Below are 14,315 nucleotides of genomic sequence, written 5' to 3' on the forward strand. Positions count from 1 at the left end.
GGAGTTACCACTTTCACTAACCCAACTTGAAAAGGTTCAATGGGTAGAAACAAGCTAAATAGGTGACTAATGAGGAGCACTATTTATTTTTCCCATTCTTAGGGCAACAGTGCTCATAAAAAGCAAGAGTTAGGTTGAGTTTTTACTCTTAATGAATCCGAGACCTATGAGGCAGGGTACCTACTTGCTCGTATCCTTTTTAGGATTCACCTATATGCGTGTAGTCGTGAGGCCGCGACTGTGGGAAGTGGGCTGTTCCCTAATAACACACATGAAGAGATACCTGGGCATGGTCGTGAAGCGCAAACCCGCTTCGAGCATGTTCACGTTATATTATGTGTGCTGTTGATGAAATGTGAGCCATGGACCAAGGTTCAAGGCATAGTCCACCTTGGCTCCACAGAGGTAATCAATTGTCACTAAGTGAAGGTTCAAACCGAAAGGTACCTACACCTAGTACATAATATAAGATACTCAGCATTTTATTTTATTTTTATTTATTTATTTATTTATTTTATTTTGATTTTAAATTTTTTTAAATATTTAATTTATGTGGGGGATTGTTGAATTAAATTAAATATTTTAAAATTTTGAAAACTAAATTAGTCAACGGCCAAGTGGCAAGCATCTAGCGCAAGAGCAAATATGGAAAAATTTCCAAAGAAAGCAAACCATGACAAGTGTCATGCATCCAGCGCAAGAGCAAGCATGGAAAGGCCCCTCGAAGAAGGAAGGAAACGTGGACGGCCAAGATGCAATAAGCCGAAGGATCAAAGGAGTACAAGAAGACACGTCATCAATCCGCAGAAGAGGAATCTTCTTCTTTTAACGCGCCTGAGCCTATATAAAGGGCTCTAGGGATCATTTCAAAGAACAATCAAAATTTTTTCTTCTCCCTATTCCAAGAGTCTAGATAAAAAGGGCTCTAGGGATCATTGGAGAGAAAAGAAATAAAGAAAATTTTTCTTCTCCTAATTTTTCTAAGTTTCTTTTGAGGTATATGCAAGCGTGAACGTGCTCTTTTTTCTTCTTTGGAGGCGCACTGATGGGGAAGACGTGGTTCTGTATTGGGTCATCGTATCTCTAGGAGATCTGTGCCAGCAGACCCATGCGTGGGGGGCATAAACTTTCCTGAGACAACGCATCAGCGTGCTTCGATCCACAGGCCATCTTCTCTCTCTTTCTTCATTTTATTATTATATTGTTAAGCTAATTATTTGCTAGTTTGTTCTTCTTAATTATTGTTTTTGAATATTAGAAATATTTAATTTACAATTATATTTGTGCATCTAGGCTAACAGTTTGCAATCTTGGATGCACATTGAGGTTGTTTTTGGTTCCTAGATAACTAATCAGGTGGTGACAAAAATAAAGAAACAATAACCATCACTTAACTAGTTAACCATGGAAAGTATTGTTTGCCTGCGGTCTATAGTTAACTGCACACCTTTGCTGGGATGGTAGAAATGGTGTTTGGTTGCAAAAAGCATGGTTAAGGCTCACTTTTGTGCTATATGGACCTCAATATCCTTGTGTAAAATCTCTACTTGTATGAAAATGACTAAGGACTTCATCCATTATATGCATTTCAGTTATATAGTCGTCCAATATAGTTGGAAATAGCTGTTATGAGGATCCGTGCGGGTATGTGTTTAGTCCCACATCGATTATTCGCTGAAAAGATCTTGGGGTATTTATACAGGACTAAAGAACTCAAAAATAATACCTTCTGGGTTGCTGTTTTGAGTGACATCCTGAGTTGTGACAAATGGTATTAGAGTGAATTCGGCCCATAGCCTATGTAGACTAGAAGACACTGTAGCATGGGTTCATAGAGGCTGACTATGGGTCGATTGTGGTGTTTGTGATTAGATTTGAATGAATTTGAATCCTTAGCTTAATAAAGACGTCAGAGCTCGAACGAGAAAAGTATGTGAGGACCTATAGAGGCATTCTAAACATTGCTCCCTACTAACCATTCAAGCATCATTGCTACTCTGTAAATATATGAATAGGAAGCATAACCTAAGCAAGGGCGCTTAGAATCAAACCCGTGGTTGCAACGGTTGCCTAAAGGATGTCTAAGTTGCAACACGACCCTCGGTAGTATTAAAAAAATTCTATATGCCCATACTAATTAACATAAATTTCATGTGTCTAAACCATGTCTCAACAGATGCTTGGAATCTTCAGATATATTATGAAAATGGCATGTGGCAATATCATAGACCACTCCAAAACAATCATGCAAGCACTATGTGGGCGTTGTCATAAGTAGGTCAATTGACCTAGATGGAGAAGGGGGTCAGCCATTAAGGGATTCCAGCTAAGGGCAGTAGGCTGAATCAAGAGGATTCAAAGGATAAACTGAAGCTGACCACTTGGATAAATTAGGTTGAAAATGCACAAGAAGGGTATGGGTGCCTATGAGTTAGGCAATGGTACTAGTCCAAGTAGTTTAAATATGATCACTAAAACTATTACTAGCAACCAACAGAGAAGAAAATGGAGAGAGTAGCGGTAACAAACAGGGACTCATGTTAAAATGAGAGAAACACTTATTCTAGAAGTTGGTAAAGAGAATGTAGTATATAAATATGAAATTGTAAAAAGATAAGGGATCCACAGTAACTATCTTTCAATAGCAGCAATAATAGCGGTTGAATAGTTAGACTAGTTCATCTTTTATCTTTTATCTCTTTCCTTCTACCTATCTTTTATCTCTAATAACATAGAATTTAGTTATCGCCCTCTCCAAGTGGGCAACATTTCAATAGTTAAATTCCTTGAAATTCAAGATGATTAAACCTATTTACCTGACCCGGTCATTAACCTATTCTCTTTTCCATAACATCTTGAGAAGGGAAATAGTATTCTAGCTTGCAATTAACACTATAACATTAACAAAAAGATTCAATGCATTCATCAAAATCACTATGGCACGAAGCTGATCACCATAACAAATTGCGCAAACACTAAATGAGATTCATGGATGCTCACTTGGATTCATAAGATCGTGGCATTAAGTAAACCACTAGATAAAAGAGAAGATTGGGGCCGAGGAGTCGGAGTTGAAATCGAGCGATATCGGTGACCATGGCATCAAGCAAACCACTACATGAAAGAGGATGGGTGTGGAAGAAGGTAGAATAGGTCACCGACAACTGCCAACAATGGCCAATTTAGAGACCACGATGACCTATAGCTACCTATCGAGTCACACGCTACAACCTAAGAGAACCCTAGCTGAGTAAACGGTAGGAAAAGTTCGAGGATTTTAATTACCAAGGATGGTTTGGACATAAAATTTGGGAGCTAGGGAGCTTAACCAACTAGTTAAAGTTACTCCTACATGCTCTTGAAATAAGTTTAACCATGATTTGGTGGTTAAAATGCTTTGATTGAATAAAGTTAATCATGCAAAAAGTGTGTTGTTTGGCTGGTTAAGTGGATAAGTGGGGCTTAAATAGGTTTTATCTAGAAACCAAATGTAACTTGAGTCTCGTAATGAAAGAGTTTTTTAACAGTATTAATGGTCAAAGAGCTATCCATATTTTTCTTCAAAGATTTGTGACCTTTGTTATTAATAAATATGTGGTCGAAGCCAGATACGAGAGCCCATGTTGGCTACTTGTTATCCTTCACTTGACACCCCTTCTAACTTTTAGGCTGGAAGCATGGTCATATTCATTGAATTTAGACTTAAGGGTAATGTGGGTTGGACTTATATGCGATAAAATAGCTAGGAGCAACCTTGATTTGGATGGTAGGAGAATAGAAGGTAGATATTAATATAAACTTGGTGAATGGACTTGGATTATTTTGGTAACGTTAATGGTCCATTTTGGTTGGAGGTAATCTAAAAATAATTATGTCAGATTAATATGTTTGGAATGAAATAAGAATAAGACAGATAGTTGAATAAATGATGGATTCGATGCCTATTTTATTGAGAAATAAGGTAAACTAAATGCTACTAGACAGGTGGTAGTTTTTCTACACCAGATATTATCATTATTTGACGAAAATATGCCCACGTATATTATATTAGTAATATTATATTAATATATTATAAATATATTGAAATATTATATTAATGTACTATAATTAGTAATATTTATTAAATAAATATTAGTATTTTTTTATAATAACTTTTTAGATAAATAATTACTATTAATCTTACATACCCCAACCACACAAAGCCCACGAGCCTATGAATTCTCCAATTCCCACATCCGAAGGGGCATCTCGGTTCGTCGATGGCTGTGCCATGTGGCCTTTCCAGGCGTGAAGTCCCAATTGGCCACCTAGGTGGGCTCCATTTGCTCCTAGTGTTTTTTTTTTTTTTTTGCTTAGGAAAAGGAGAAGGGTGGGAGGAAGGGACAAGCCCACCTCCGTGTAACAGTTCTCACCCCACCAGAAGAATATTCGATGTGGTCAGAAATGACCGTGTGTTAGGCACGCCAGCCGGTTTAACTCATACCCTCCCCACTCGTGGGCCTGGCTCGTTACCCCTCTGGGCTCCGGCATGGTTACCCTCCGTGTGAGTATGTCACATCTAGCACCACCGAGGCTACCAGCGGACCAATAAACCTTCCTAAACTACGCGTCCGAGCAGGGAGCATCCATCTGGTCTCCACAACTTAATCATGTCCGTATGTTTCGAACTCGGAACCGCTTGGTTGGAAGTAAAGCCCAGTTCTACTGATCTACCACCTCGTCCTCTGATCGCACTATTTTTCTCTCTTTCTTTCTCCACATTTTTACTACTTTAGGAAACGTATTGTCCCAAACTCCAACCAGCCTTGTTTTGGTCGTAAGAATCCTAACTTTATCTTTCTCTTTTTTTTTACTCATTTTCACGCTCCTTTCATTGATTTTTGCAAGGGTTAGCCAAGCCTTGGCCTCGTTGGATTGCGTGAAGGCGCGCTACTCACGAATATCTTGCAAGCAAGATTTTTGATATTTTTCTCATTTTTCACATTTCAACGGGTTATTTGTAATTGCTCGTCGTGATATTTACGCCAAAATCTCTTCGATTGTGCTCTTTTGAGTTTCTCCGTTCTAGAGTTTATTTGAAACTCGAAACTATATCAATGTCTGATGTTGCTGTAAGAATATATAAAATATATAAATAAATCTACCTCATCTTATGAGTGTAAATTTTTGAAATAATTGATGATTTTAACATGGTATCAGAGCGGCACTCTTTAACATCATTATTAAAAATTCTACATATTGGGCTTACCCATTAAAAAAAAATCTAGCTCACATGTGAGGAGGGGTGTAAGAAAATATAAAATATATAAATAAATCGATCTCATTCAATGAGCTTAAACTTTAAAAAAAAATGGTGATTTCATCCCTTTCTTTTGAAAAGAAAACAAATTCAATCGAAAAAGTAGGCAAGTCATCTGGCTTCTGATTTTGTTGTTTTTTTATGGGTTTTATTTTGCTCTAATTTGTTACATTATTCAAACTTATAGAATTTCTTGGTTGGGGTTTGTTAAGGGGGGCATTGGTATTTGCTGGTAGATAATAATGAATGCAGCATTTGCCTTTTGTAATTTTTCACACAATTAGTGCTGGAAGCACAAAAACGTTCCAAACAAAGATTTCGTCCCATGTTCAGGCATATCAACGTACGTATCCATACCTCGATATCTAAATCTTTGGTTTCCAAACAAAGAATGTTCGATGCAGACTGCAAATTTTTGCGTATCTTTTCCGACCCATCGGTTCTCCTTATTAGGTTCATTACCTACGTGTAAGTAGATCACCCCAGCGCCACCTTGGTATCGGCGGATCAGACGGCAACTCTACCGGGCAAATCAGGTGGAGGACATCCGGTCTCCATATTTAATTGACGTCCATGCATTTCAAACCTGGGTCACTCCGGTGAAATCTTAACCCGGTTCCATCCGTGCTACCACCTTGGTGGCTCTTTTTTTTTCTTACGAAGAATCCAAACATTTTGAATTTGTCTATACTTGTTCGTGGTATAATCAAGAATTATTGATCATAAATATTAAATGTTATTTTTTTAGTGAGTGACTGAGTGGTGGTACTGTTACCTCGCTTGTGCTTGTGTTTGCATGCATTAGTATATAATTGTATGGGTTCGTTTTCTCGTGGATATTTAAATTTTTTGAATCCCTTATGGGTTACAGTTGAAGTTCTGCAAATTTTCTTGGGCTTGGACTAAGGTTAAGTGGGGAAAGGGCTGCATACATGTTTCCGCAGAAACTTTGGGAGACCTGATTATACAATGATTGAGATATTTTCTGGGATTCAACTGATTAATACTTTTACTTTGGGTTTTGTTTTGTGTCTTTTGTTTTCTTTTTTTCCTTTTTTTGGTGTAATGGCGTCTCACTACATAAGGCCGTGAGCATGTCCTGAATAGTCACAGTGCAAAATACACTCTAATGCCAATGATACATGCTTCAATGCCCCTCATATGAAGACGCCCGTGTGGTGTGCTACGAAGGAGGCGACCCAGTTTGTCATACTATTCGCCTCCCGAAATACATGCATGGCACTGAAAGAATCGAACTCCTCCAGCAGACGACAAATGTCATAGACCAGAGGATGCAAATCTATCCTGACTCCTCCGCTCTGAATCCAATCGATCACTATAGTCTAGAAAGAGTCTTATTGAAAGAGCCCAAAAGTTGTTATGCTAATTAGCTCGAAGTCATCTATAATGTGTTGATTCTAGTTGTTCCTTTAGTGGGGAGTAGCATGTAGTTTCTTCCATAAATAACTAATCTTGGCAGTTAACTCTAGTCATAGCTTACTTGGATGGTTGTTGCCATCCATAATACTCCTTTGATAATTTCGTTGATGCTTATGTCTTCGATTATTATTTCCAAATTTAACTTCCATGGATGATTTTCTTGATAAGTAATTTTCCCCGTATGGCTTTCTCAATGCCTTAACAATTGGTTGAGGTATGTGGCATAGTGCGTATGTGGTTTGTAGATGCATATGTGGGTGTTATTTTAGAAATATTTAGCAACAAAAGTTATTCATAAAATTTAAAAAAGTAGAAAATGGAAATAAACAAATAATATTTCAGAAAATAAGAAAAACAACTAAGTAGATAGTTTCATACTTATTTGGGAGCATATGCTCATATTTCAGGTAGTCTGACATAGCACATAAATTTTGGAATCATCGAATGATGAAAAGCGAAAAAGGAGCAACAGGGACACATGAATTATGAGCAAGCTTAAAGTATCTTTTGACGGAGGACCGTCCAATAGAAAATCTAAGCACACTTCTATTATGTGCAAATATAAAAATTATAATTTTATTTATTTAGAAAATAAGATTTTATTTTTATGTGGACTCTAGGACTACAATTTTGTAGACTCTAGAATTAGAATTTTATAAGGATTCTAGTATTTTATTTTTATGCAAACTTTTATTAAAATTTTGAGTTGTCTATATAAATCTATTGTTACGTTAATTGATAATACAATTCACATTATTGAGTTTTGGGAATATAAAATATTGAGTTGCCCTCTCTCTCTCTCTCTGCCTTCTTCTCTCTTTTTCTTCTTCTTTTATCCTATATCAATTTGATATCAGAGGTTATTTCGTTCAGCATCACCTTGTTAATAAATAAGACATATACTTAACCTACTAATTTGCCAAAAAGGAAATTCAAAAATCAGTCTTCTACTACTGGAGTCATTCATCTTGTCACAAACTCACAATGCATATTTGGTTGGCGTGCATATTCAAACTACATGGCCTATTTTAGAGCTTGGAGGCTTGCTATGCGGTGCAACCATGATGCAGCGTGCGCACCGAACCACTTTAGCATATTCAGGTCCATATGCTATCAAACTTTAAGGATGCCATTTATTGTTTTCAGATCATTCAGTCACTTGATCAAAACACTAATGACTGGCAAATAACCTTATGGTGTAAAATGTAAGCATTTGCCTGCCACTACTCAATGCTAATGTGAGACCTTCATGGAGCTGTTAATCAAATAAAATCATGATAAATAGGCTAAGGTTTCAATTAGTTATCATATTTTTGAGTGATCAATTTGTGATTGTAATCCATAGTTTTCAATCAATCAATCACTCAGTTAAATCAATCAACCAGTCAATCGATCAATCAATCCATCATAGCTTTCAAAATTCTGACATAATCTTATTTTGTCATATGAGATTATATGAATTAAACAAAATAAAATTAATTTTCCAAATATCTGACAGGTAGATGCATTTGAAATGGGTAGTACTTAGATGAACCTGGGTGTGCAAACTCTCCTTATATGTGCCATCAACCACATTAGATGGGTCCCACCTATATTTGATGTGTGGTTCACACCAACAAGGCTATCATGTCACCTACCCAGATGTGCACATGCAGTAAGGTGTCACACCCCGAACCCAACATCCGAATCGGCTATATGACACAGCCGCATACTCCTTAGGGCAAAATTCTAGAGAATATGCAAGGCCTAAATATATATTACAGCCTCAGTATCATTGAACGACAATGATCTCAATTTATAACAATTAACAAAATTAGTATAATTACAAAATTTAATCATCCAACTAGTATCAGTGATGGTCTATCTATTCATCTTTTTACTCATGATCCCAACTATAGCCAAGTACCAAGCGATCTGCAACTCTGAAAGGAAAAAAAAGAGATGTGGTTTGAGCTTTACAGCTCCATAAGAATCCCCACATATCCACACTAACACAATAATAATGTAAGTTTGAAAATCGCAAAAAACCGTTGCACACATCATGAAATCACAAACTAACTATCAATAATGTTCAAATAATCAATATAAATATGTAAATCAAATATTAATAGAAATCTAGACGCTCAAGAGTGATATATCATACGATATCTTATAAATCTTCAATAGTATTTTTAATGCTTTTCATTTCATACCTTTCTAACTTGATCTGAATCAATTATCTTTTCGACTTTGGACCAAATCTCGATCATGTTTTCTGCCCATGACAGGGCCATCAATAGGTGTCACATTTTCAGTCTATGATGGGGTAACTGATAGTATCACATTTTCAGCCTGCAATGGGGTCTTTGATAGCATCATATTTTCAACCCGTGACGGGCCTTTGATAGTATCATATTTCTGGCCCGTGATGGGCCTTCAATAGTATCATATTTCCAGCCTATGATGGGACAACCGATGATAACGAGATCAACATAAAGTCCTTGTTCATTTAATCAAGTTTACATCCACATATCAATTTTTTTTTTTTTTTTGGGCTTTAGACTAACCACGACTATATTTTTCGTTTGTGACAGGGCAACGAATATAATATGATTAGTCCAGAGCACCATGTCCATTAGTCCGATCATGTAAGTATAAGTTATACTCATATATGCATCCATCATACTATCAATCACAAGCATACATGATCAAAATATGATTTAATACAGAAACTATCATAAAACTATTCTTGTTTCTTACTTATCTTGATTATTAGTATATCATACATATATATATACATATATAATATATATATATCATGCAGGTCAGTGTATAGGAATTCATATCTCTTTGCAATCCAACGCAGCTACAATGCTATCAATCCACACCTAACAAGGCTAGTTAATTTAATATCGTTATAACGCCAACTTATCCCTTATCAATCACTCGCCATATTAATGAATCAATTATTCAGTAATTACTTAATTTTAGAGTTCTAATAATTGAATTTTTCATATTCTCTATTGTTCTTTAATTAAAAATTAAATATAAATAAAAGGTCAGGGTCATAGCTCGATTTACAAACTAGAGTATAAGATTCCGCTGGGCTTCTTCCGATTTGGATGACTATAGCCTCATACTAAATCGGCTGACCATAAAAAAAATAGATTCGTATAGGAAGATATAAGAGACCAGCTAGATGACAACACTCAATTGTTTAATATTGTTAGTTCTTTAAGATATTAAAATTAAATTCTAGTTATTTAAATTGAAGTTTGAATATTGCTTATTTAAATTTATTCTGCTGCTTGTTTATAATATCATGATAAGATGTTTGCATACTTGTGGAGAAAGTTCTTTATAAGTATGTGGCGGTTGCCACAATCCCTAATTTGCGATCTCAGGCCAGAGGCATGACAAGTTAACCTGCATATTTTTCAAAATACATATAGCCACCACCACAGTGGTCCATGGAAACATGGCGGCCAACCACATTTTGTCCTTCTTCCTAGTCAAGAGTAAGTATTACACCAAGACATGAATGTATGATCTAGTACCAAACAAAGTTGAACCCAACCAGATTCAAGACATGAAGCCTGTCTCTCCTCCAGGAGGTCCTCTTCTGGTCTGTTGCTTGCAGGGTGTTACTCGGCATCTTGGTCTTGGAGGAATGAAACATGGGTTGATCCTCCACTACTCTCCCTCCTAGGGGTAGGAATCAGGTCAGGTCGGGTCGGAGATAGACTAGATTGGATGCGGATCGGATCAAAAAGTCATTAATTCGAATCCAACCTGTTTATTAAACAAATCAAAAATTTAGATATGAACCCAACCTATTTATTAAATAGGTAATCTAGCTTGACCCATATAACCTGTTTATTAAACAGAATAAATAGGTCAAGTCAAGTTAAACAGATTAAATATGTTAAAAAAGTTAAGTAGGTTTCTAACAGATTAAATATATTTAAACAGATTAAATAGATTAAGTAGGTTGGGTTAAACAAGTCAAAAACAGGTTAAGCAGGTTTTAAACAAGTTAAACATATCTTAAGTGAGTTACATAGATGGGTTCATAATAGGTCAAAATGGATCAAAGATCTAAATCGGAACCAAATCTATTTAATAAACAAGTTTAGGTAAGTTGACCCATTTATGACCCAAACCTGAATGTACTTGAGTCAGGGGCATAGGTTCGGTTGCAAATTACCATCCCGACCCCCTCCTTCCACAACTCCTAGGCCTGCAATATAAAAAATAAAATATTCAAATAATAAGTGTTAAGGTTGAGTGAAGATATGCAGGAAGGTATTGAAGCAATTAGTAAATATATCATCTACTAAGATGGCAGAGTCTATAACTTTGCTCTTTTTTCTTTTTTTTTTCGCTAATACGGGTGTATCATACCTGACGGGAACGGATACACCCAATAAAGTCAAAAAATAGGATACCTCGAAGTGCCAAGGGCAACTCCCCATCATCACTCCACAAGGTGCCTCCGGAGTGACAAGCTACATATGCAGCTACCCAATCCGCGGCACCATTACCTTCACGATAAATATGCTTGGCCTGAAAGGCCCATCCATCTCTCGCCATAGCCCAAATGTCATGGAGCAAATGATGATCACTACCGCCACCCCTTGGACCCCCTGGATCCAACTGATGACGGTGGCTGAATCACCCTCCAGGATGATGGACCTAGCCTGTAAGACACACCGGACATGGTGAAGGCCCGCCCAGGCTGCTCTCAGCTCCGCACTCGGAACCGAAGTGTCAAATAATTGACTACCACCAGCAGCCACAACCTTGGCAGACGGGTCCCGAATAACAAAACCCCCGCCTCCCCGAGTGCCACCATCCAGGACAGGCCCATCAAAGTTGACCTTGAGGAAACTCGGAGCTGGGGGCTCCCAGGTAAAAAATACCGTACGGAAAACTGCCGAAGCAAAATGGGAACCTCAGATGTCCCAAGCTATCAAGGTCCCTCCAACATGGATGGTGTAACACAGCTCTGCCGCCTGAATGCGGGCACTCTCGACCACAAATCGTGGCGACATACGTCGTTCGCCGAAAGTGCGAGTATTCCTAGCCAGCCAGATCTGGTAGGCAGTGCAGCTCACTCGAACGGCCTCCTGACGAAGCTCCGGGGACTCCGAGCCCTGACACATGGCCTGTAAGAACAAGTCCCTACAGCGCCATACCTCATGTGGGACCCCTGCCAGACGCCAAGTACTCCTAGCCCATGTGCACCGAAACAGGGCATGGTCTACCGTCTCGGCCACACGACAATCCCCATACACCAATGGGATCCTCATACCTCGACCTCCAAGTACAGCTCTTGTAGGAAGACGGTCCCAGACCACCTTCCAAAGGAACAACGCTACCCTCGGGTGGAGCTCCAGTCGCCAGATCCAGGCACAATCTGGGCCAGGCTCGTACTCCCGCCTAAGGATGCGGGAGAGATCGCCCATCCTGACCTTGGATCTGGACGAGGACCTCCACGCACATACATCAGGTCCACCACTCTGTGGGAAAGAGAGTGAGCGGACCCGCTCCGCCAAATACTGCCCGAAGTAACGGGCCAACCGAATCTCATCCCAGCCAGCCGCCCCAGGAGTCAGAGATCACAGACCTGTAGACCCTCCCCAGTCTCGACACTAACCATAGTCGGCCAAAGCCACAGAGGAAGGCCATTGACCCATGGGTCCCCGGCCACGTCGATTCTACGCCCGTCGCCTATTAGCCATTGGGTGTGACTCGACACCAATGGCAAGTACCTCGCTATCTCATGCCATAGAAAAGAGCATCTCTGCCCTCCCCGGGCCCAGCCCTCTAGGCCTGCCCCCCCATAACGGATAGTCATGATCCGGCTCCAAAACCTCTGCGGCTCCAGGATGAAGCGGGAAGCATGTCGGGCAAGGAGCAGCTCTCGTCTCTCCAGGAGAGACCCCACCCCAAGACCACCCTCCTTGAGGGGGAGGCAGATACTCTCCCATGCCATCAGGTGCACCCCACGACCCCCACCATGTGAGCCCCATAAGAAGTCCCGAAGGAGTCGCTCAATCCTCTGTAGAACAGACCTTGGCACCACCATATTTGCCATAAGATAGATGGGCATGGAGCCCAATACAGATCGAATCAGCGTGACTCTACCCATCATAGACAGGGACGCTGCCCGCCAACCCTCTAGGCTGCTCTGGACCCGTTGCACCAGCCCGATGCACTCGGAAACTCGCAATCTCCTATCCGAGATCGGAACACCCAGATAGGTCCAGGTTCCGTCCTGCTCGGGCATCTCCAGAATCCTACGAATCCCCCGTCGAACCCCGAGTGACGTACTTGGGCTGAAGGAGATGGAGGATTTCTGGGCATTCACTCTTTGACCGGATTTAGTGCAGTAGGCAGCCAAAACCCTCCTGATAGCCTGAGCGTCCGCTACGCGAGCCCGGGTCAGGAGGAGGCAGTCATCGGCAAAGAGTAAATGTGATATCGGCTAGGCCCCTGGAGCTGGGACATAAGCCTCCAGCTCTCCGGCGGCGCATGCCGCCCACAGCGACCGAGACAAGACATCAGTACAAATAATAAACAAGTATGGAGATAGCGGGCATCCCTGCCGAAGCCCCATAGTAGAACTGAAAAAAGGGGATGGAGAGCCATTGACCAAGATAGAAAACCTTGGTCCCCGAACACACCCCAGAACCCACCCAATCCATATCTTATGGAACCCTAGACTCTCCAAAGCTAGCCTAAGAAAGCTCCACCTGATTCTATCATAAGCTCGTTTCATATCCAACTTGACAGCCATCAGGCATCGCCGCTTCGAGGCCCGTCGAAGATCCCACATCATCTCTTGGGCCACCATGACATTATCGGAAATACTCCTACCTCTCACAAAAGCACCCTGCTCCTGACAAATGATGCCAGAGAGGAAGGGCTTCATACGTTCCATCAGTATCCTTGCCACAACTTTGCATAAAGTTGTGCACAAACTGATCGGCCTAAAGTGGCTCGGCTCGGCCGCGTCCTGATGCTTAGGTATAAGCGTGACAAATGTAGCCTTCCAGTTGTCAGGCATCCCTGCTCGACTGAAAAAACACATGACTGCTTCCACCACTGCAGTCCGGACGATACCTAGTATCTCCGGAAGAAGAAAGGTGGAAAGCCATCCGGACCAGGAGCCCTATCCTCACCCAGAGCCCAGATAGCCTCACGCACCTCCCCCTCCGTCACTGGTCGAACCAACATAGCGTTCTCGGTCATATCAATTTGGGAATCAACCCTCGGGAGCTGGCCAGCTGCATCAGACCCACTATCCTCCGTCCAACGAGATCAAAAGAAATCGAGCAGGATATGACTGATGGCCAAATCACCCTCCACCCGGTGGCCCTGCTCATCCTGCAAGGATCGAATCATATAACTTTGCTCTTCTACCATCCAAAAAAAAAGAGAGTACTTAATATGGATTCCATTGTCAGCTCTTTGTATGACACCTGCACTTGTTAGTCATTTTTATCGTACTACTAGGGAGTTGTGTACGTCCTGAGAGATGAATCACCTGCTGGAAACAGAAGCAAAAGAAATATTAGCATAAATTTTAATA

General features: G+C 40.3%; 1 protein-coding gene across 1 annotated transcript; it reads right to left on the reverse strand.

The window, feature by feature from the left end:
* Positions 1-11,673: 11,673 nt before the first annotated feature.
* On the reverse strand, positions 11,674-12,186 carry LOC120105106. Its single transcript, XM_039117239.1, has one exon. It carries the CDS (start codon positions 12,184-12,186, stop codon positions 11,674-11,676), a length of 513 nt encoding a protein of 170 aa, XP_038973167.1.
* Positions 12,187-14,315: the final 2,129 nt, after the last annotated feature.

This window comes from Phoenix dactylifera, unplaced genomic scaffold (genome assembly GCF_009389715.1).
Source record: "Phoenix dactylifera cultivar Barhee BC4 unplaced genomic scaffold, palm_55x_up_171113_PBpolish2nd_filt_p 000194F, whole genome shotgun sequence".
NCBI lineage: Eukaryota > Viridiplantae > Streptophyta > Magnoliopsida > Arecales > Arecaceae > Phoenix > Phoenix dactylifera.

What these genes read in the sequence shown, in the direction of transcription:
- LOC120105106 (XM_039117239.1), bottom strand. Translation starts at nt 12,186, where the DNA reads ATGGGCGATCTCTCCCGCATCCTTAGGCGGGAGTACGAGCCTGGCCCA.